Source organism: Phoxinus phoxinus, assembly GCF_949152265.1.
Source record: "Phoxinus phoxinus genome assembly, chromosome: 1".
Lineage (NCBI taxonomy): Eukaryota > Metazoa > Chordata > Actinopteri > Cypriniformes > Leuciscidae > Phoxinus > Phoxinus phoxinus.
The window spans coordinates 20,707,515-20,731,923 of NC_136876.1; the positions used below are offsets into that span (position 1 = coordinate 20,707,515).

General features: G+C 40.2%; 1 protein-coding gene and 1 long non-coding RNA gene across 2 annotated transcripts; one reads left to right on the top strand and one right to left on the bottom strand.

The window, feature by feature from the left end:
• Positions 1-520: 520 nt before the first annotated feature.
• col1a1a (collagen, type I, alpha 1a) lies at positions 521-18,077 on the bottom strand. Its single transcript, XM_079621373.1, has 51 exons — positions 17,938-18,077; positions 16,317-16,508; positions 15,940-15,962; positions 15,686-15,721; positions 14,830-14,922; positions 14,359-14,430; positions 13,977-14,021; positions 13,550-13,603; positions 13,110-13,163; positions 12,774-12,827; positions 12,578-12,631; positions 12,426-12,479; positions 12,294-12,338; positions 12,113-12,166; positions 11,731-11,775; positions 11,569-11,622; positions 11,017-11,115; positions 10,845-10,889; positions 10,616-10,714; positions 10,469-10,522; positions 10,136-10,243; positions 9,984-10,037; positions 9,721-9,819; positions 9,562-9,615; positions 8,415-8,513; positions 8,155-8,208; positions 7,993-8,046; positions 7,681-7,734; positions 7,518-7,571; positions 7,247-7,291; positions 7,035-7,133; positions 6,757-6,864; positions 6,507-6,614; positions 6,344-6,397; positions 6,174-6,227; positions 5,951-6,058; positions 5,749-5,802; positions 5,534-5,587; positions 5,259-5,420; positions 4,659-4,766; positions 4,371-4,478; positions 4,212-4,265; positions 3,976-4,083; positions 3,806-3,859; positions 3,588-3,695; positions 3,429-3,482; positions 3,176-3,283; positions 2,803-3,082; positions 2,508-2,698; positions 2,164-2,406; positions 521-1,859 (listed from the first exon to the last, which is right to left on the bottom strand). The coding sequence occupies exons 1-51, from the start codon at positions 18,017-18,019 to the stop codon at positions 1,713-1,715; spliced, it is 4,347 nt and encodes a 1,448-aa protein (XP_079477499.1). The 5' UTR covers positions 18,020-18,077; the 3' UTR covers positions 521-1,712.
• On the top strand, positions 12,726-18,951 carry LOC307003202. Its single transcript, XR_013798646.1, has 3 exons — positions 12,726-13,221; positions 14,733-14,990; positions 17,604-18,951. It is a non-coding gene; the product is annotated as an uncharacterized lncRNA (long non-coding RNA).
• Positions 18,952-24,409: the final 5,458 nt, after the last annotated feature.

The following is a 24,409-nucleotide window of genomic DNA, read 5'->3' on the forward strand; positions in this document are numbered from 1 at the left end:
TCTCTCAGCTTTCAAGTCAAAGGAATTCTCTGCTTGCCGATTATATTATCCTCAACAGCTCGGATGACCGATGATTTCAACAGATGTGGAGTTTGGAGCATCAACCAACAACCAGTCTTGATCTGAATTTTCACCAATGGATCATTTGGATTATCGGTGGAATATTATCCAGATCATCTTGGAGTGCAATGATTTCAAGATGCATTTTTGTCAACATAAGCGACTCAAGGCTGCACAAGGTTAGTACACGCAAGCATCAGAACATGCAGTATTTCTTTCTAGCATGCTGACTTTAAGTTATTTTGCTTAAGTTTAGGTCCTGTTGGTTATGGATTGCTCAGTAGTATAATAAACTACTTTAGCAAAAATAGCAATATGAAAAAAGCACCAAAAGTAGCAGACATTTCTGATATTTTCTTTAATCTTTCCTTTTAGTAAAAACAACAGGTGCAAGCTGTGCTTCATTCAAGTCCATTGGGCAGTCAGGGACGAGTCAAGATAACTTCTGACAAACATAAGGTCGACCACTTAACATGCTTTATTTCAGCATTCAAAATAATTAAAAACATCTCAAATTATTATACATATACAAAATAGGTACAGATCTTCTTGTTTTAACCCCCCCCTATGGTGTGCTTCTCTCATAATTTTAGGACTTTTCTATTTGATTGCCTGTTTTATGCTTTAAAAAACCTTGGGTGAAAACAAAACAAATCCTGATTACAGAAAGGTGGGAAGGAAGTGGGGATGTAGCTGGAAGCAACTGGACAACATTTGGGGGGATATTTTGTAAAGAAACCAAAAGACAACAACCAAAAAGTGTCAAAAGGTGTTTTGAACATAAAAACAGACTCCACCTGCTTATTCTGCACTTAAAAGACTGCGTGCATCACATCTACAGTACTGCTTCTGAACAAAAGCTCTGCTGTCTGGCTCTTAGCTTACACTTAAGAAAGAGAGGCGTCTGTTACAACTGGGCAGCAAGACACTAGGGTTTCTTTAGCACCAAAGGCCCTGTGAGCAAAAGCGACGAACAATACATTACTTCTAAAGCTTTCAGGACCTCATGAGGAAATAGCACCTTTACAGCTGTCAATTGATCTTTTAACCATACTTCTGCCAAGTAAAATCCTGACCTGGTGTTGGTCAACACTGGGAATTGCAGGTTTCTTTTTTGAGGTAGCCATAAGACATCAAAACAAAGTTGAACCCCTGTCTCTACTAAGTACTTTGTGTGACTCTTGAGAGGAACGTTGGCATTGGGCACCCGGTGGTCCTAATGGGTACAACACAAAGACACTTAAATGTCATTTTACAGATTTATTTAACACCTGAACATGGTACAAAGCATTTGGTTTCGCTCTTTCATTGTCCTTCCTCAGTGGTTGAAAAAAAGTCACTGCGATGTGTCTTTAAAACTCCAGGGGGATTTTACACTTTATAAGTATATATTATTTTCTTGTTGCCAGTGAAACAAATGAGTCTTCTAAAGTATCCTCAGTGTGGCTGGTGACAAAATAGTGGTCCAAAAAAAGCCTGGTAACACACAACCACTGTCTTCTGAAGCACAGGTCTAAGCAAGTGGACCATTTGGACAGCCAAATTGAATTCTAGGGTTTGGTTTTAATGAATAGAAAAGATTTTAGAGAGATGACTGCTAGAAAAAAAACACACACACACGCATTCAAACAATCTCAAGTCCAGATTTCTTTTTACAAGAAGCAGACTGGGCCAACTTCAATGCCAAATTCCTGATTAGGTGCACCAACGTCCATAGGGGCGATGTCAATAATAGGCAGACGGGATGTTTTCGTTGTTTTGTAGTCAATGACTGTCTTGCCCCATGCTCCGGTGTGCGACTGGAGAGATGGAAAAAGCAAAACAGGGATAGAATTAGAACCTCTGCCAAACCATTCTAGATGTTGCTATAATAATAAACATTTATGTTGCTAAATTAATGTAAAGTTCATTTAGATAAAAGCTACTGCTAAATGAATATATGTTAATGTAATCACGTTGAAACAATGCTTTTATATTAATTGTCATATAAATAATGTATCTTGTATTAGCTCTCATATTTAAGTAAACAGTACTGTTGTGATATTGAGATTCTGAATGACTGCGATAGTCACATCAAGAAAGGATCTAGAAGTTAGAACTCACCGTGCAACCATCCTCAGTGACACTGTATGTGAAGCGGCTGTTGCCCTCTGCTCTGATCTCAATCTCGTTGGAGCCCTGCAGAAGAAGAGCCTTCTTCAGGTTGCCAGAAGCCTGGTCCATGTATGCAATGCTGTTCTTGCAGTGGTATGTAATATTCTGGGAGGCCTCAGTTGACATGAGGCGCAGGAAGGTGAGCTGAATGTTGACATCCTCAGCCTTGGAGCCCTGACTGCCGTACTCAAACTGTAGGTTTGCACAAGAAAGTACAAGAAAATGAGCAAATATAATAAACAGACACATAAAAAAAAAATTGTTATAATTTTTGGCCTAGTTGACATCCTCACCTGGAATCCATCGGTCATGGCCTCTCCGAACCAGACGTGCTTCTTCTCCTTGATGTTCTTGCTTGTGTACCAGTTCTTCTGGGGAATGGAGGACTCAGTTGGGTAGACACAGGTCTCGCCAGTTTCCATGTTGCAGTAAACCTTGATGGCATCCTGGTTGCAGCCCTGGTCAGGGTCAATCCAGTACTCACCTGTGTTTTGTTTTTGAGGAATGAGAGGATTAAAGTAAGCATGACAATGTAGTATGATGACTTTAGAATTTAGGAATTTAGAATTGGGCAATTGAGAAACGTACCGCTCTTCCAGTCTGGGTGGCACATCTTCAGGTCACGGCAAGTTCGTGCAGGGTTCTTCTTGGTGCCATCTGGGCTCATGATGCTTTCAATTTGCTGGCTCAGGGACTTGAGGGTGGTGTCAACCTCCAGGTCACGGTCGCGCATCACATTGGCATCGTCGGCACGGAAGTGGCGGAAGGGATCAGGGGCCTTCTCCTGTGGCTGGGCAATGAAGCCGATGTCAAATCCACCACCAGAGGGTCCAGGAGGTCCAGGGGGTCCGGGATTTCCAGGAGCTCCCTATATCAGAGATTAAACCAAATATGGCGGGGTTAAAGTATATGTTTGGTTTACTGGGTGCATAGTCATGAAGAAAAAGAAAGAATCACCCACAGATGGTCCGATTTCTCCATTGCGACCACGGGGTCCAGGAGGTCCAATGGGTCCAGGAAGTCCGCTCATACCATCCTTACCAGAAGATCCAGAAGATCCAGCAGGGCCCTATTAATACAAAAACATCCAACATCCAAATCCACTCAGAATGAACTCCAAAACACTGTGTATATAATTTAACTACTTGATCAAATCAGAGAAAGAATGGAATACAAATATGCAGTAAGATTATATATTTCATAATAATACTTACTCTAGGTCCAGCGGGTCCAGAAGCTCCAGCAGTTCCAGGCTCTCCAGAAGGTCCCTATTGACAAGAAAAAAATAAATGAAAATTATTATGTTTTCAAGCTGTGGATATTACATTTGAGATGAAAACTGTATGTTCCATAAGCTAAACAGAGTCACTTACAGGTGGTCCTGGGGGTCCCTGCATTCCAGTAAATCCTCTGTGTCCCTTCATGCCTCTCTCACCAGCCTCACCAGCCTCACCCTTGTCTCCACGAGCTCCAGCGGGTCCCTGGATAAAGACATTACACCTTAGACAACAGTATTGTGTATACCACAGACAGAGCTACACGCAGAGTTTGGAAATGATTTTGTGGCTTGAGTCTTTGACTCAGGACTTACAGAGGGTCCACGGGGACCAGAAGGCCCAGCAGCACCGGCAGGACCAGCAGGGCCCTAAGAAGGAAAAAACTAATTTGTCAGATTTACAACTAACAACTATAAAACTAATCTACTCCCATACTTTTTAAGCCATCACCAGTTCAATAAATATTTGGAGATGGGACACTTACAGACTCTCCACGATCACCAGTCTTTCCAGCAGGGCCAAGGGGTCCAGGAGCACCAGGAGGTCCAGGAGCACCGGGAGTGCCAGCAGGGCCAGTCTCACCACGGTCACCCTATGTCACGAGCAGAAGAACATAATTTTTTAAGGGACACCTCCACAGTCACACAAACTAATGTGGGGTAATGAGGTTTGACTACCGAATGTGTTGCAATATGGGAAACCATTAAGTCTGCAGCTCACCTTGGGGCCAGCAGCACCATCACGTCCAGCAGAACCCTCATTACCTGGAGTACCCTAATGTAAAGCAAAGCACATAGGTGTCAACAAGGCAGGACTCTATAGTTTCAGGTTATGTCAATGAAATTCAACAGGTATTGGTGTATAGGTGTACATCCTTACCTCACGACCAGGCTCGCCAGAAGGTCCAGCCAATCCAGGGGGTCCCATGGGTCCTGGAGGTCCACGTTCACCAGAGGGACCAGAAGGTCCCTGTTTGCCAGGCTCTCCCTAGATGGAATGATGAAGAGAAGTATGATGAATGCTTTACCATGATTGATGCTTAAGAAACCAACTTTCCAACCAGACGGACTCTTGAAAGTAGATACTGGCTGAATAAAACAAGTTAATGATTGTATGGCCGTAGATGAGCCATCAAAGAGTGTAAAACAAGGAAACCAGAATACTCACAGATGGGCCGGAGAGACCAGGGAAACCACGCTCGCCTCTTTGTCCAGGGAGACCAACAATACCACGCTGACCAGCAATACCAGCAGGTCCAGGCGTACCAGAAGGGCCCTGCAAGAAAAGAAGAAGGGATATTAATGAGATAAAATAGGAAGTTAATCATAGGCAGTTCTTATAGCTAGAAATACAAACAATTGTGATAACAAGCACATAATTGTCTTACAATTGAACTATACCTATACTATACCAATTAAAACCATCCTGATTTTCATTCTGAGGATGACTTGTGAGAGAAGAAATGGAGAGGCCAGTAATAAGTAATCTCCTTGATACAGAGTTTACAGGCCTTTACTCAAAAATATTTTATTTGGGAAAACATTTTGTGGTCAGATTAGACCAGGATAGCATTTTAAATGCTCAAATAAATATATGTTGTGCACATACAACACGGCCAAACTATGTGAGGATTTGAGAGAAGAGAACTGGTTAAGTCGTCTGAATAATTTTCAAGGCACTGTAATTGATATTATATTCATAGTTTGCTTACAGTCATGTATTTAACAAGTAAGGCAATTATGATATCGATTGGCATGAAAGACTTACATTGGGACCCTCAGGTCCGGGATTTCCTTTCTCACCAGGGGCACCAGGTGGTCCAGCTGAACCAACTTCACCAGTGCGCCCAGCAGGTCCAGTCTCACCACGGTTACCTTTCTGGCCCTCCTTACCAGCGGGTCCAGGAGCTCCTGGGGGTCCAGAGTTTCCCTAAGAAAAACAAGAAGCAATTAGAGAACCGTTGTAAATATTGGAAGAGGATCACAATTACCACTTTGATGTACAAAATACTACTATCAAAATCTTGTCGTAGAGGTTCTTACAGCAGGGCCGGGTGGTCCAACTCTACCAGCAGCACCAGGGAAGCCAGTAGCACCCTTAACAAAAAAAGTAAAAATGAATTAGTCTAATTGTGATATGTCATTTCCAAGTGTCTTTAAAAGCATAACATACTGTAATTTTGAGATGTGCCAAGTACTGTACACATTACCCAGGTACACATCACCCAGGAATATGAAATTATGGAAGTCATACTCACAGGGGGACCAGCAGCACCACGGGCACCCTTGGGTCCAGTAGAACCAACAGGACCCTGTATGGCAAAATTCAATGATTAAAAATTTGATTTGGATGACACAACAATAGTAAAGACAACCATGACTATTACATGGATCAAACTTTATAGACCCAAAGGACCATATTTTTGTTTTGGTGGAGGAGATGATCTGAGAAGGTCACACCTGAGGTCCGGGGGTGCCAGTTGCTCCTGCAGGTCCTGGAGGACCAGAATCACCCTTAGCGCCATTGTCTCCAGCCTCTCCCTTAGCACCAGGCAGACCGTCGGCACCCTGTTGGAGAGAAATTAGATGTTTGAACTAAGACCTGGCCTGTAATTGTTAAAACACTTTATATAATTGTAATTGTATAAACAAGTTTATATATATACTAGAGTTTGTTACTCACAGGAGGTCCAGCAAATCCAGCGGGTCCTGAAGCACCAGTCTCTCCACGCTCACCCTATTTGTAATTGTTAAACAGGTGATGTCATCAGATCATTTTAGTAAAAGAACTTTAATGTTTCTGCAAATGATCAATTTTGTGTAGTATATCTATGCATCAAGGATTGTGCTTACAGGTGGTCCACGGGCACCACTGGGTCCAAGAAGTCCAGCTGCACCAGTCTCTCCCTATGTTAAAATACAAATGATAGAACCATGGTTGAATATGCCCTTCAACTTTGTAAGAGTTATCATCAGTGATTATGGATATATGGAATCTAGCACAAAAGATACTTACTTTGTCACCAGGAGCTCCAGCAGGTCCAGGAGGTCCGATTGGTCCGGTCATACCACGAATGCCATCTTTACCAGGGGCACCATCAGTACCCTTGCCACCTTGGTCACCCTGGGATAAGAGTTTGTTATCAGTTTTGAGAATCTGTGCCATTCGATTCATTTGCTCACTTGAATTGCTGTGAATTAGAATTGAGTTTCTTGTCAGGAACAGCTCTGACAGAAGTTGAAAGTTGTGCATCATTAGTACTCACTCTGTCACCCTTAAGACCTGGCAGACCAGCAGAACCACGCTCGCCAGGCATTCCTTGAAGTCCGGGAGGACCCTGGGCGCCAGGAGCTCCTGAGGCACCAGCATCACCCTAAGAAACCAAGAAAAAAATGTATCTTAATGTTGATAGATATGGCAAATTGATATCATACTTTTAGGGCTTTGATTTATATTTTGGGACATCCTCTGTATTTGCCTAGCCATTCACAGTAAATGTGTGGTATCACTTCAACAAAGTGTGTCAGGACAGGTGAGACTAACCTTGGCACCATCGTTACCAGCTGAACCAGGAGAACCACGAGCACCAACAGGACCAGAAGGGCCAGGGGCACCACGCTCACCAGGGAATCCTCTGTCACCCTGGGAAAAAAGTAAACAGAGATACCATCAGTTCTTGTCCATCTCACAAATCTAGAACTAGAATTATAATTATGGGCTATGTGCCATTTGTTGATCATGCTGTAGATACTCACTCTGGATCCAGAAGGTCCAGGAGCTCCAGCCTCTCCAGGAACACCCTGTAATAGGCCAAAGAAGGCAAATCAATATTGTGTCGCATTGGCCTTTCATTTCTAATGAGGGTTTCCAAGAGACATAATTGCTATTGCTCAAAGAAACTACATGTTTATGCATAGTACCCTGGCAAGCAATTCTGGATTTTCATTAATCCCCCTAATCATTTTAGATATTTGGTTCACATCTTCTGGTTTACTGTATATAATAAACAGCAGTTCCATAACTTACCTGCTCACCAGACTTGCCAGGCTCACCAGTAGCACCCATAGGTCCTGGCTGACCCTGTCATTTAGATGCAAAAAAATAGATTAGCATATTGATGCCAATGTCTATAACAAAATATTAAGTGTATTGAGTGGATGGGATGGGTAAGATGAGTTGGCACACTCACCTGGAATCCGGGAGGACCAGCAGGTCCCTGTTCACCTCTCTCACCAGCAGGCCCCTATTCATGAAAACAATATCATGAGACACAGTGGTTCATTAAAGTAGTTATACCTCATTGTTATTGTACGTAGTATTGTAAAGTAGTAGATGTGAGAACAATATAAGTTGAAGCTATATATTTTAATGTTATATTTATAGCCATTATATGAATATTTGAGACAGTTTGTATAATGTATTAGCAGTACCACTGTTTTAAATGAGGCTAAAATAATGTTAAATGACAGGATGCATTATGGGATATTGAAGTACTACTCACAGAAGCTCCAGAAGCACCAGGGGCACCAACATCACCGTCCTTACCGGGAGCGCCCTATAGTTCAGCATAAAACACAATAGAATAAGGCCCAGACTAAGACGCTATGAACCACAAAGGGTAAAAGATAACTGTGGTGTGTAAAACAAAAGCACATATACTTACAGTGGCACCGAGAGCACCCATCACACCTCTCTCACCAGGTTTGCCACCCTCACCCTGCACAGGGGCAAAAATAAGCATCACTCTTAAAAAAGCTTTTTGTAAAAAACGCACGCTGAACCAGAACTCAAAAGTTTCTTGGACATAAAATATAAGCTATCACGGTGTGATTGTTTGTATTTTGGCTATGCAGTGAGAATACTCACATTTTATAGTGTAGTTTGTTTCAAACTGAAAGATTCAAGAGAGTTTAGTGCACTCACAGCAGCACCCTTAGGTCCAGGGAATCCCATGACACCAGGCTGTCCTCTGGCTCCAACGGGGCCAGGTGGTCCAGGGCGGCCATCTTGTCCAGCATTACCCTATTAAATATAAAACAAAAAGACATGTGAGCATTGATCCTTTTCTACAGATATCTGGGTATGACATGGTATGTATGAATGAATATTAACACTTTTCAATAAGGTTTCATTAGTTAACATCAGTTAATTACTTACAAAGCTTAAAGGGACACTTCACCCATTTGCATTAAGCTTTGTATTGTTAGAAAACCAGTCATATATTATAATGGTCGTGGTTTTTTTTCCTTTATTTTTCCCTGAGATGGGAGAAATAAGGATTTAAGTGTTTCACTTTCTTCTTATAATGACGTAAAAATGGTCATTTTGTGTCATTATAAGCAGGAAGTCACATTTCATTGAATAGTGTACGAGACTACAAACACTAGCTCCTCATTATTCCAGGGGTGGGAATACACTCACCCTACAGGCCTATTACAGATCAGTGGCGGGACTAAACTTACAGAAACTAAAATAAATATCCGCCATCTTGTTTGGAAGCTATATCAAGCGCTTATGGAGTCTTATTTACGAGAATGGTTTAAGGAACTACAAATGATATGGAAGAAGAGGATTTTGAAAGTCTGTTGCTCGAAACAGATGTTCGTGGCTATCTGTACGAGCCGCAATATGGCGAAGAGCAGCTGAGGCTGATGGAGGAACAGGAGGCGCCGGCGGCTTCTGCAGAGTGCAGCCGAGGCAGAAGACCTGCCTGTCGCGGACGAGAAGCCCGGACTGGCTCGAGCTGGGGCGGACTGGTGGTGCCTGAAAAGCTACTTTCATATCCTAATTGAACTACAGTCTAATCCTGGCTTAATCTAAGCCCTGTCTGTGAAACCAGGCCAATGGCTTGACTGATTTAAGTCTCTTTTTTCAAACCAATTTTTCTTGAAATGTTCTGGAATAAACAATCTAAGGTGTCAAAAGTTTTCAGTTTTAGGCTTGATATTGTTGGATTTCAAACACCGGATCCAACCAGTAGTATACTAGACCACTTTAGCATGCATTTGGGATATTTGTTATAGTGTAGAGGGTTTATTGTGACATTATGGAGAATTGTGTGGGCACTCACAGATGGTCCGGTCTTTCCATCAGGTCCAGGGCTGCCAGGGCTACCAGTCAGACCCTGTAATTGGCACGAAGAGAGAGGGGGTCAAACACTGACATACTAATACACAATCAATCCCACCACTAATATATATATCATTCCTGTGGATGCCAATTTTCTCACCTTGGATCCTGGCATACCAGGTTCACCATTGCGGCCAGGCTCACCAGTGGCACCCTTAGGTCCAACAACTCCAGGGCCTCCACGCTCACCAGTGGCACCCTGTTACAGAGATCAGAAAGAGTAGCACCATTTACCATTGATGAAATTTGATATAGAAATATGATACAATATCCTAAACCGATTTTCTGTCTATTTTCTGTTTAGTTGCTAACTGAAAAGGATGTTAAATGGGATGAAACATTTTGTATCTTTTGTAGACCCACCTTAGGACCTGCAGATCCATCAGCACCAGGGAAACCACGAGCACCAGGAGCACCCTGCACAAAGAGGTGTGTTATTGTTAAGGTCTAGGCCGCTTTTAAGGTTCTTACTGATATTTTCGATTATCTGGAGAGGTTTAAGTGTGGGTACATACACGTTCACCAGTGGGTCCACGGCCACCAATAGCACCGGGCTCACCACGGGCTCCTCTCTTGCCTTCCTCACCAGGTGGGCCAGGGGGACCCTGAACTCCTTGGGCACCCTGGGTAAGCACACAAGAAAAAGGAAGATGGTTAGAAATGAAACAGACAGTCAGATTAGAAATCAATTATTGGAAAATAGTTGCTTTTTCAGTCCCAAGGCACTGTTTTTACAAAGCTGTGGAATGTTTCAACTAAATTTGCATGATAAGATTGATATCAAATGGAGTTTTAGAAACAATGAAGTGTGTGACAATGTTTTCTAGATCAAATAATTTTATACTTACAGACTCTCCCTTAGCACCACCCTCTCCTTTGGAACCAGGGGCACCGGCCTCACCCTGTAAAATGTAAAAAGTAATTGTGTGAAATAATTCACATTTTTTATTAAAAAAAAGAAGTGGCTGATGATCTGAGAAGAAATGGACACTTACGGTGTTACCCTTAGGGCCAGGGGCACCAGAAGCTCCAGCAGGTCCGGGAGGACCGCGAGGTCCAGGGAAACCAGGAGCACCAGCAATACCAGGAGTGCCCTGCAGGTGGCAGCAGAGAGTAACAAAGATATGCCGTTAAATTACTAACACCAAAGTTCTAATCCAGGAAGAGGTAATATGTTGGCCTAAAGAAGAACTTTTATCAACATTTGATAAAACCGATACTTACAGTAGCACCCTTGGGACCAGCAGCACCATCAGCTCCATTGTTACCCTACAGTAGAAGGAAAGCAAAATGGAGAAGGTGGTCAGCAGGACTGAACTGCACAAATAATTTAAATTTAAAACTAAAAAAGAAAAAAACAAGATTTTATATTTGGTGTTTGAAAAGATGTACTCACAGCGGGTCCAGCAGCACCAGCAGGTCCAGGGTTACCAGCCTCACCACGGGCTCCCTGGGGTCCCTCTGCACCACGAGATCCCTGAGCACCAACCTCTCCCTGGAGAAAGCAAAGAGCAAGAGTGAGATGGGTCAACATAACACTGATGTAGATCTACAAGGGACATCTCAATTCTCAGTGTAATTGAAGAATTGTGTTTATAGTCCATAAAAAAACCTTAAGATGATCAATATCTCTATGACGCTAGAAGATAAGTTTGTATGACATCTCAAGTTTCAGATAGATGACTTTCAATTCATTTATCTATTGTGGATCATTCAAGCTCCAAACAAATAATAAGTTCAAATAAATAAGCTTTGATCTACTAACACATTTCCAAAGATCAGCGGTTCATTCATTGTTGGCCTACATAATCGAGATGATCGACAGAGTTATCGAGAACACCGACATCTGGCTCTATTGGCCCACCTTGTGGCACTCTAGCTATGTGTTTGGTTTGATATGGAGTTTGAATTTGTGTAATCATGTGAACAAAGGAGAGGTTTTTTTTACCTTAGCTCCAGGGCCACCAGGGAATCCTGGGGGACCAGCAGGGCCAGTTGGGCCCTAAAAATAGAAAAAGAAAATAGATTATATTGAGAATTTTTCAGATCTGGTGTCTTTACAAAAATAATCGGGTCTATTTTATAAAATAAAAAATATCCTGCTACTTACAGGAGGACCAGCAGCTCCAGCGGCACCATCATTACCACGAGCACCCTGAACATTTGAGAAAATTGGTGATTATTTGGAAGTCATTCATTATTTATATATTGAAAGTGTAATCTGTGCTATGGAGAGGACAGGATTTAGATAAAGGATTTGTCTGTTTTATGTTTGAAGGATTATCTTAACACATATCAAATGATCCAAAAGGTGCAGTAAACCTTTGAAAAATGTGGTTAAGCTACTGTGAGATGCTCAATATCCAGGTGTGTCCTTGGTTAACAAGGCACAGCATGTTACATCTATAAATAATGTATAACACTGCAACATAAGTCCTATATCAGGACAATAATAAAGTACAGATCACTTCAGGGTTATAAGGGTTACTTACAGCAGAGCCAGGAGGACCAGCACGGCCTCTCTCGCCAGGCAGACCACGAGGACCCTGGAAAACAGAGTTACATTAGAAAAAACTGCAAATGTGGATTTTGAATTTGAGAGAAACAAATGTGCAAAATAGCATGAAAGTCATGCTTAAATATGAAAATCGAGTGCGAATAGATGACCCTTACCATAGCACCAGGAGTTCCGTTCTCACCAGAGGAGCCAGCTTCACCCTAATGGGCAAAGCAGGGTGTTAAGTGGTCTGATTACTGTGAAATTTAGGTTTAAAGTGTAATACTGATTTTAAATTCTGATTTCACCTTAGGTCCAGCAGGGCCAGAGTCTCCCTTAGCTCCATCTAGACCGCTGAATCCCTGAGGTAAAGAGGATGCACGTAAATATTTAATGAATGTAGACATGGGTTGATAGTCATCAAACGAGAGGAACCACTTTCTAGAGCTAGAGCACTCACTCTGTGTCCCTTGATGCCTGGAAGTCCAGGGGTTCCGGGGAATCCACGAGCACCCTAGGGAGAAAGAGAGAAAGGCAGAAGGAATTTACACCCTTTTCTCCTTTTGTGGGTCAAACACCATAATGCTAATAACGAATAGAATGCAATTATAACAACAGTGTTTTCATTCGGAAATCCTGTGAAGAGCAACACTCACCTGTGCGCCAGGGGGTCCGCGCTCACCAGTGCGACCGGGTTTGCCAGACTCACCCTACAGTACAGAAAGAGAAAAACAGATGAGAAAAGGAGAAAGAAGCTGAATACTGGTTAAACCCTAGAATGAATTATGAGAAATGTTTGCTATTTCGCTGTCACTGTTTCCTGATGTTTCTTTATCCGTTTCTCTATGATGTTGATACATTTAATGCTCGGCTCCCCGAAGTCTTATGCTGTGCTATAACAGAACTACACTGCATTAACTAATGAAGTTAAAAAAAGGTTCTTCTTACGTATCATCTTAAAGCAAAATCTGAAAATGATGTGGATTACTTACATCCTCTCCGTTCTTTCCAGGGGGACCAGCAGCACCACGGGGACCCATTGAACCCTAAAGCAGGAAAGCAGCAGGAAAAAAAATCTAAGTTAGGAAAAACATTTGTGTTCATGTGAGTGTATTTTTATGTTTCACATTGTGGCGGCATGAGTGAATCACACTTGGCAGAGTGAATTATCCAGATGTTGCTTAAAGAAGTGTAATATTGACTAAAATGACTATAAAAAAGGATGGATGTCATGCATCTCAGTAGAAAAGCAATCTAGTTGCCTGAGGTCAAGATTCATGAACCCTGTACCATTTTGACCAACTGGAGTCACATATCTAATTAGGTGTGAGTAATATTAATGTGGATGAATGTAAATGGGTAGAGTGATTAACCTCAGATATTTACTGTGTTTGATTGGATAGATGTACAAATTGTTTGTTTAGATACTCACAGGAGAACCAGCCTCGCCAGGCTCACCAGGGGGACCAGTAAATCCTTGGGGTCCCTGTAGAGGAGGACAAAGGCCACAAATGACAAAAAGCACAAGTGACATGAACACTGTAACATAATAGAAGCGAGATTACATGCTAAAATAAGCATTGAGGAAAAAGGGTGTAGCTCATTTAAACTTCCTGGGTGGTTCTTATAAAAATTAAATATATTCTGAATTTCCCAGGTACGAAGTTGCAGCAATCAAACTAATTTCACAAAAGATTAAATGAAAAAAGATCAAATAAAAAATGAATTTTTATGAAAAACATAAAAAATGCATGGTGCATATTTATATGTATCTATTCATTTAAATATGACTTCCAATATGGAACTGTTTAAAACATATAATATGTCAGGATGACAATACTTTTAAGAATTGTACTCACAGAAGCTCCAGGAGGCCCAGGGGGTCCACGGGGGCCCATAGGTCCCTGCAAAAAAGAGAAAAAGGAGATACAGTCAGTTAACCTGACAAAGTAATAATTGGTGAACATATTGTTCAAGGGATATTTAGTTTGAAGCTACATGCTACACATGCCTTGTATTGGCCTACATTGAGTTCTGTTTAGATCAAGAATATACTAAGCATGTGTTTGTAGTGCAGCGGCTGATTTGATGCTGTCTGTTAATAAAAAGATGAATGGTGATTATATAGAGAGTGGACATGCATATTGTACATTTATTGAAGTGGTATTTGCATCACTCAGGGGTTTGTAGGATGCATGCCTGTATAGGAATATTTGTCGGTTAGCATGTGTGCATTTATACCATGGGGCCTTGGACGGCCATTCCTCCTCCGGATTTCTCGTCAAAGCCACCAGACATCTGAGGAGAAAAGTTCTGTGGAGAGACAAGAAGAAAAAGCAAAGACCTCGTCAGTAATTTGGACTGGGTCAATTTAGTTCTTACAAAGGATGAGATTAGAGACCCTTTAAAGGGATTTGAGTTCATCTAAGCACAGGACAGGATGAAATGTAACTAAATGTATCTAGCAAGCTCATGTTCAGGGGCTTATCTTAAACTTAATCCAAAGCTTTGCATGCCTGTGTGTAGCTACTGCCCGAGGGTGCTGTCCACTTTAATGGTGCTGAAACTTGTCAGCCCTGTGACCTAAAGCTATTTTAAATGTGATCTGATTTCAGATTCTGGCCTAAACTCTGGAAATGTTGCACCTGGCCTGAAGGTACATTTAAGTTACACCTTTTACCGGTTGAAGAAACTTTAGGATAAGATACTTACTCCACCAAGGCCAGGAGGTCCAGGGGGGCCTGGGGGCCCAGGAAGGCCAGGCTGTCCAGGGATTCCATCATTGCCAGCAGGGCCGGCAGGACCCTGTTTAAGATCAAGGGAAGGGAAAATTAGGATTTAAGGGGATGAGGCAGATGCTACACTACAGAAAGGTTTGTACACTGAGTCCTGCTCACATTAAAGCCCTTACAGTTCAAAATGATGCACCACATCTATAGATCAGTCCTTTTTACTTGGTAGAGGTATAATTAGTGTAAAGTGGTTGGCTGATATATAATTTGGTTGTCTTTTTACATTAAATATAGACCAAATCATCTTTCTGTGCCTCATCACAAGAGTAGCTAAAACAGCACAAATACTATATAATAAGACAACTTAACCATCTGCATGTGCTTGTAGCATAATTCTGTTGTTATGAAGACATGTCAGACGTAAAGCATATCATTAGTGCTGCTGATACTTTATGTGTATGAGTACTTATGTTATACATATCATATATATATATCATGCGTATGCATTATAAACCATGCATAACCTTGCTAACAAACACTTGAACAACTCAAAATCTCAAATAAATCAGATTAAAACTAGTTTTAGATCAAATCCAATGTCAGTCAGATAAGCTATAAAATAGAATTTATAACTAACTATGAGAAATGTTTATAACATACATATACACACAGTATATAGATGTTAGGGATAAAATATTGTTGTGCAGTGCTAACGACAGCTGATTTAGAAGGACATATTTTTTTGGTCTTCAAGAACTTAAAGGATGTTCATCAAGAAACAAAACCCTTGATAAGGTAATAAACAGATGCATAAAAAGAGAGAAATATAAACCTACCCTCTCACCCTTCTCACCGGGAGAACCTCTAGGTCCCTAAGAGAGAGTGATGAACACAGGAGTTTGTAAGGATTTGTTTCCCAGATAAATAAACGTATCAACTTTTAATTAACTCGTTTCAAATGGGTTCAAAAGATGCATTGAGCATGCTGTACTTATTGCAATATACTGGACATTTCACAAGATTCTTCTATGAAGCAATGAACGGAAAACTTATTTGAGGCAATATAAGATAAAAGTAAAGCAACATTTACCTCAACACTGGGTTCCTGGAAATCTATACAATTGAGGGGGGGAAATTAAAGAAAAATTAAAATCATATAAAAACAGAAATGTATCAATTCTAATCAACAATTAGCCTAACAAATGAGTCTCTGGTTTCCCCCAATTAGATCTGAGGCTTTGAGCCTTGATTTAGGCCTACTAGACCAAGAACCAAGCGACAAATTAATCCAGCGAATAACCATAAGGCTTGAAGCTTGAAGGTCATATTTAAAAATCCAAGGGAGTGAATGTTGTGGATCCATAAGAATGTCCCCAGACATTTTTAATGGGGGATGTGGTGGGGTTGTTTTGTTTGCCCAAGGTAAGGGGGAAGAACCCCCGATGCGTGAGAATCAAGGCGTCGTACCGTCGTCGGGGCAGACGGGGCAGCACTCGTCGTGGGGAATCACTGGGTTGAGGCATTCGGTCGTGTCCTCGCAGATCACCTCGTCGCACATAACGGTGCCGCTGTCGCACACGCAGATTTGGCATGGCTCTGGTTTCCAGACGTCCCTGTCATTGTAGACCTGGCCGTCCAATGTGCAGCTGCCACTTGTGCCTATAACGAATAAAAGAGTTGCATGAGTGTAAAAGTAGAAATGTAAATGTTTGCTATTTGACTATGTAATAGAATGTATATAAAATATTCAGGTCGGTGTGTTTCTTGTTTACTGTCGTCCACGTGAGTCTAAAGTGACGGAAGGTGGGAAATGCTGATAATGTACTTTAAGTCATCTCTAAATAACCTCCAGATCTCTAAACTTAGATCTTAGGGTAAATGCTAAGGATTTTGTATTATATCAACTGAACTTAGTCAATATCTTAAACATTTAGCTTTTTAAAACATTTACAGTAGACGTGCATGGGAACAGAATATCGGATGTTAACGCACACCTTTACTTTTGCTCGAAAAAGTTTGGTTTGAAAATGACCCCTAGGCGGCGTAGTGCCGTTAGGCCCAGGGTCCATAATTCAGTGGGAAAAACTTGACGGAAAATTTCCACGTCTGCTGAAGCTCACCGTCCATCATGAAGTAATTGAAAACTGTCGGATTGGCAACGGCTAACGTTTTCCTTCAGTGGAAAGTCTGCTAGGTCCGCATGTGTTTTCAATCAGCATAACAGAGGGGGGAAAGTGAAAGGGATGGGGTGGGGTATTGTCAAAATATGATGTCATTGCACATTTAACCACCAAGTGGCGCTGGGATACTGCCTGAAAAACGTAAACCCTTCAGATGTAAAATCGTGGTTCTGGAATATTAATGAAAATTGAAAAAACAAAAACATTTAAACTATTCTTTTTTTCTTTATTATTGTACAGAAAATCAAGTCGTTTTGTACGTAGCAGAATTCACTATCCATTTTGGAGAGATGCTTATCCAAGAGTGAGATCATCTCTTTTTGTTTGGGGGAAAAACTTTTAAATGGATGTCGTCCATATCCAGATTATTTTGCTGGAATTTAACATTTATATTGTTACCAAGTTGCTTGGTTTTCCCCCCAACTGGCCGATTTTATCACTAGGCAATGACTTTAATCTGAACTTTTATTTCTCACAAAGTTTTAGGTTCCACATTTTTTTCAGTTAATTTTCAAGTATTGAGCACATTATGGAATATTTGATATTCTCTTCCCTGTCTGCTTTTCTCATATAGCAGCTGTTGAGGACAACACATTGCGCGTGGAGGAGAATCTCCAAAACCTGTGCCAACTTGTCTCCAAAGGCTCGCGCAAGCAGAGCGTGAAAAGGCCCAGTGGGTCTAATGCATATCCGGACTAAGCTAATGTTCTTCTTCAATTCCAGAAGAAAACATAATCTATGGTAAAGGTTATAGGAAAACGCCTGCATGCATTTTTTTGTTGTTGTCCTGAGAGACTAATTTATCTTGCCGTTTCCTTCTACAGCATCACATAATAGCCTCACTGATTCACTTCTGCACCCACTAACCTCCAGCAAAGCTTAAAAAATTGTAGAAAAGTTATACTTACTATCTTCCTCGCCTTGTCCTCTTGCCAAAAGCACCGTTGCGCTTAGCAACAGCGCCAACCGAATATCCACAAAGCTGAACATGTCTAAATATTAGACATGTAGACTCTTTGAGGCGAGGGAAGTTCTTTTTTTTCCTTTAGACTCCAATCATACAAGGTAGGGTCCGGTCTTATGTGACTCCAATCCAGACCCAGGCAGAAACTCCCTACTGCCTAAACCAACTCTAGGTCCTGGCTTTTATACCCCAAACTTTCTGGGAGGTGCCGGGCGCAGATAACTCAAGCATGTTCACGTTTAATAGAATAGCGTCCCTCCTTCACCGGGCAGGGGGGCTGTCTTCACAACGTTTTCAGAACTAACATCTGAAGAAACCTGATCTCTTAATAAAAAGGTGAGGGTTTGCTTTCAAAGCTTCTTTTTGGTGAAGTTAAGTTGTGTGCCAAGGTTACCACCTGTATTGTGGGTAAATCTTTTGTTTCAATGTTTAATTTTGCAAAGACCTATTGGGCAAAGACTTTCTTCAGATGAGGACTTGGAGATGAGGACTTGGAGACGAGTACCACGCAATGCTTTTTTAACTCAATTTGTTATCGTTTCTTTACTCATTTGTATACCGACGGAACAATTCTGTTTTATAGACATTAGTTCAGTTAATTTTTTTCCATTAATAGATTTCTGTTCTATCTATCTATCTATCTATCTATCTATCTATCTATCTATCTATCTATCTATCTATCTATCTATCTATCTATCTATCTATCTATCTATCTATCTATCTATCTATCTATCTATCTATCTATCTATCTATCTCAGCCTATTATTATTAAAATTGCGATTCAAAAGTTATGTATATTGTTTATAATTATTATGTGCCACTGAAATTATTGCCAAATACAGTATTTCGTTTTATTTGTTCTATGAAAGTAGTTGTGTTTGGTCCATCTTTGAAATGTATAGGAATTATATTCTTATGCTGACTCAGGATGGACACATTTTCTTGTTAATAAAAGCAGAACAACAACAATATTGTTTTTTTTATTTTAACTAGTCACCATGATATCTGTCATTTAGGCTTAGCCTGCTCGATTTTATGATTGAAAAATTCCAGGTGTTTCAACTCACTTTTCGTCATCGACAATTCAATTCTACGTGGTCGAAAAGTTGTCAACTTTGCATCATTTTGGTTTCACTTACAACTTGAGGCAAATCCTGAACTTCTTTTTGTTTTTGTTTTAGTGGGCTTTTTTTTTTATATATATCTTTGTTACAGTGAAGGAAACCACATTTGTAATAAGAAAGAAAGAAATATGGCCCAGACTATGATAACCGAATGCGCTCTTAAAGGTGTACATCCTTAATACGCGGCCACGCACGAGCCATAAAAATTGATTTGGCTTGCGAGCGGCTGCATCTCTCTTCCGCAGACACGTCGCACCTCTGGAACTGACCAATCAGAGCTGACGAGAGCCCCTCTCTCTTCATTTTCATAGCAGTGTCTCATCCAAGAGTTGCGTCTGCCTCCCTATTCCGTTCAGAATAATGCAGATGAAAGGAGTCACGAGCCACGAGAGAAAGGGAGGGAGAGAGAGAGAGAGAGGGAGAGAGAGAGAGAGAGAGAGAGAGAGAGAGAGAGAGAGAGAGAGAGAGAGAGAGAGAGAGAGAGAGAGAGAGAGAGAGAGAACGCCACCTCACCGCTTTCAGGTGCACGTAGGGTCAGTCCCGAGGAACTTGTGCTACATTCACACACATGGCAAGTCAAAGCAATACGAATTACCTAGGCAGAATTGGAAGGATTGCATGTACATTTAAACTAATAACCTACTTTTATTTATAGTTTATAAAAGTTTATTTAACTTTAATTTATAGTTTATTTAACCTACTTTTTATACAGACTTTGTCAAGGGGTCTTTTTTTACTTGTATGCAGTTGAGTGTGTGAATGCATGTGTTCCCAATATACTTAAGTGTTTAAAAGTTTATGTGCATAAATGACTGAATTTATTTATTTATTTATTTACATTATGACTTTTATCCGAAGCAAGCTAAATAATGAAAAGCCAAAAAGATACATTTCTTAGCATTAGTTTTAGTTCCACAATACTACATTTGAGTACAAAAGCTAAATAATTATAACTGTGAAAAAAAGACAAAAGAGAAAGATATTTATTTTTATTTTATTTGGTAAAATGCACCAAGTCACTGGCAACGCTCACTGTGACCTCTCTACAAATCCACAAAAATGAATTGTTTTTGCTTATAATTTGTTCCCCCATCCAACAATTTTCACAAAAATAGTAACCAAACATATTTCAAATGAAAGGCATAGAAATGAAACAAGAATGCTGCCAAAGGCTTGCCCTTTCTATACTGAACAAAACAGCAAAAACACATTCATCTACCTATAAATAACTAAAGTCACGGAAACAGATGTATAATTAGTAGTCATTTAGCCGATCTTAAGTTATAGATGATTTCTGAAGATTGAAAATGTATGTTAAACATTCTTTGATGCTCAAAGTCAAGCATGTGAACTTTGCACTGCCAAAAGACAGTCAGTTAGTGGCTAACTTATGAGTGACAAAAAGTACACAATGTTTTTCTAAAGATATAAAACGCTCATATTCATGCCTTCATTCCCAGCATATATAGCAAATTTTGCCATTTGCTGTCAAGAAATGTGCAGAAAAGTCTCTTTGCATGGCCCTGTCATTTGTCTAAATACTATAAATAAAGAAATATGCAACAGTGGCCAAAGTAGACTTGAAAATTTATGAAAATGGATGCAACCACAAGAAGCCAAGTATTAGTGTTTAGCCTGGGAGAGCAAAGCCTTCTGGGAGCTCTCACATTGTCCAAAGCCAGCATGAGCTGCAACAGAGAAAGGGCCAAGCACAACACAGCACAGACGGCTTCTAAAGATGTGACCTGGAAAAGGCGGCAGGATAGAGGGAAGAAGAAGAAGAAGAAGAAGAACTTTTCATTGGGCTGAAAAATTGATCTGGTTGGTTTTGTAACACAGCAAGTGGTTCGTAAACTTAGGCCCGTTTTGACAGATAGAGCTTGGATTAAGCCAGGATTAGGCCATATAGTTTAATTATGATATTAAAGTAGCTTTTGTAAACGTGCCTTTGAAAAAAACATTACTGATGTGCATCTTGAGACAAAACAATGGCAGTAACATATTTTAAGGTATGTCAAAAGTGGCTCAAATATGCATTTCAGTATGGGACTAGACTTAAGCTTCGTCTGTACTGGAGGTAAGACAATTAAAAAGTTATTTTTCTTCATGTAAGCTGATAGGCCAACCCGATCTCACAGCAATTTGTAAGAATTTTACGAGGTGGCTAATTCGTACGAATTCATGCGACCTCACTTGTACGAATTCGTACGATTTTTGCTAAATCGTACATATTTTACAAGTTGTCCAATTCGTATGAATGACCTACACCTGACCCCGCCCCTAAACCTACCCATCACGTGGGTTTAGACAAATTGTACGAATTGGTTGGATAGGCCTCTGTGTCTGGACATTTAAATGGGTAGTTCACCCAAAAACAGTTTTTTTTTTCAATCAATTAAATTTAAAGGTGTCCAATGTTGTTTGGATCACACCGTTCCTCCATTGTTTTTTTTATGTACACACATGCTAGACGGACATCTTTAACCATTGTGCTCTTGTCTTACATCTTTTGCAGTGTCTTGTGCAAACAGTGTTATAAAAACGTGGCGCTAAAGTTAAATTAAATTCAACAACAACAAAAAGCAGCCCTGCATCTTGTGTTTTTAACCTCCAAAAAAGTGTTATGCGCGAATGGCCTCTTACACATACAGGTTTGGAAACCAGTGAATGGGTGAGTGAATTATAGAATGCTCATTTTTAGGTGAACTATCCCTTTAACAAAGACCAAATCTGTTGCATCATGATATCTAGGCATTATTTTAAACCTTTTGAACGTCAACAAACACATATTACTCTTTCATTATCAACCAGAATCAAGCTAAACACTAGCATTTCATAGGCTACATTCATACTCGAGGAATAGGGACACGCTGGCGCTGCAGCATTGAGGAGCTTTCTTGTCATTACACGGCAACCGGCTCGGTCTTGCACGCTCGGAGACTCTGTGCTTTGATAGGCGGGTGTCTGTCCTGAGCAAACAGGTGTTATGACCCACCCCACGCTTTCATGGTGCAGAAGGCCTGCTCTCCAAAAATACCAGCCTCACTCTTCTCCTGCTTCCACAGCTGTTCCTCTTTAGGAAAGTGCTTATCCTCTTTATGGTTCGCAGTCTTGCACACACATGCACACGCACACACACACACACACTCAATATGATAAAGGATCTGTGAACCTGGAAATACGGAAAGCATGTGGTAAAGGAATGGGAGGGTGACTGTAAAACACTGATAAATCACGTTGACTGCAGGCCAGCTCATCAGGAGATTGGGTTTGTTTTATTTAACATTAAAAGCTAGTCAAGGTTCTCCAAAGTTACTCTGTGTAGTTTGGATGATTTTCATCTCAGCCCAATTCTTCAAAGCTCTGCTTTTTTTGTTGGAAATTTTGTTTGGTTACTCCAAGTTCGTCTAGTTTGAACAAAGTTTGATTTAATGCCACGAGGAAACCACATACTACTACATAGATTGAACCGTTTCTAGCAAAAAAAAACAAAAAACAAAACGACACGCTTGAGTCTAAATCTATCCGTTTTTGCGGAATGTTATGGAAGTAGCTCCAAAAAGCCCAATTAAAGGATGCATGCTTGCTTTCTCAAACAACATGTGCATTGGCTACCATGAGGACAACAATGCAATCGTTTTAAGAGTGGTGTCTTGGCAAAAGTACATTTAACCACAATGTTTTTGCCAACAAGTCGATGTATATGTTATGATACCCTTCTCAATATAGTTCCCTTTTATGTTACACACCATCAGGGTCAAACAGGCATACTTGGATCTCTGCATTTTATTGACTACATTTTATAACAAATAAAGAGCTGTAATTGTATCCATTATAGCACATACCCCCAAGTACTGAAATATAAAGTACACAAATATCTGGTCTTTATGCAATAACTTTAGGTTATAAGTAAGTCTGTAATTATGAAGGGGATGTGTAAAGTTCTTAAATTCTGGTGATACTCGAAGAGCTTGCACATTTCAACACATTAACAACTGTATCTTTGCAGGAACAGTGGCCTGCATTTACTGGATTTTCGAAAGGAATTGATTGAAATGTAGGCTCAATCCAGACACAATGGGGGGAAAACTCCTGGCCCAGGAACGCTGGCTCATTTGACTGGAGTAAGAAATTGGAAATGGAGATGAGACAAGAGAAGTATTTTTATTTGATTCTGAAATTGGTGACACATTGCAATAAGGTTTGATTCATTAATATTACCTGATATATTAGGAGTAATTAAATAACAATATACAATTTTACAGCATTTGGTTAATGGTAATTTATTAATACACTTTTGTTAATTATTAACCAATTTGTATTTATACAACTATAAATATTAAAATAGGTTAAAAATTATACCTAATGCTGCATAATGATTTGTTACTTATTGTACACTACACTTATAGGGTCAGTAAGATATTTTATTTATTTAGTAAAGATGCATTAAATTGATCAAAATGTACAGTAAATACATTTATAGATGTTCAAATAAATGCTTTTCGTCTGAACTTTCTATTAATCAAAGAATCCTGAAAAAGTGCAACATAGTGTCCACAAAAACATTAAGCCGCACAACTGTTTTCAACATTGATAATAATAAGAAATACTTCTACTGTATTTTCGCTATAATACATGCAACCTTGGACTTGAGAAGAGACTTCTGGCAAAATATTTAAAAAATCTCATCAATCCCAAATGTTTGAATGGTAGTGTATTACTGTAGAAAACCTTTCCATATCTAGTACAGCTAAAAGTTAATAATTCCTTTATATACTTGTATGGATGTTATTTTTAAACATAAGAAATGATTGTTTGCTCATGGGTCTCTGTGTTTTACTGCTGTCTATATACAGTACATACTACACTGAAAAATTGATTTAGGGAGCATCTCTAATAACAAAGAAATAAGGTGACATGAAGCGGTCATGTCATTTCCGTGTCCCGCCTCCCTTGTCCTTCTCATGCTGATTTCTTTAGTGTTTGTGGTGGATGCCTTCAGCGTTCCCAGAGTTTACAGAGCTACAGTGGCAGAAAGGCATAGCATTGAAATAGAAACTGGCATTTTCAGAACCTCCTCGTCTGACCCTGGTCTTTGTAATCTATAGTTCTGTGGTCAGAGTCTCGTCGAGGTCAGTCATTATGGGTGGAGTCCCACAGGATTGAGAAAAGAGGTCAGATCGGAGTAACTTCTTTCTTTCTTTCTTTCTTTCTTTCTTTCTTTCTTTCTTTCTTTCTTTCTTTCTTTCTTTCTTTCTTTCTTTCTTATTTTTGCCACCTATCATATATGTC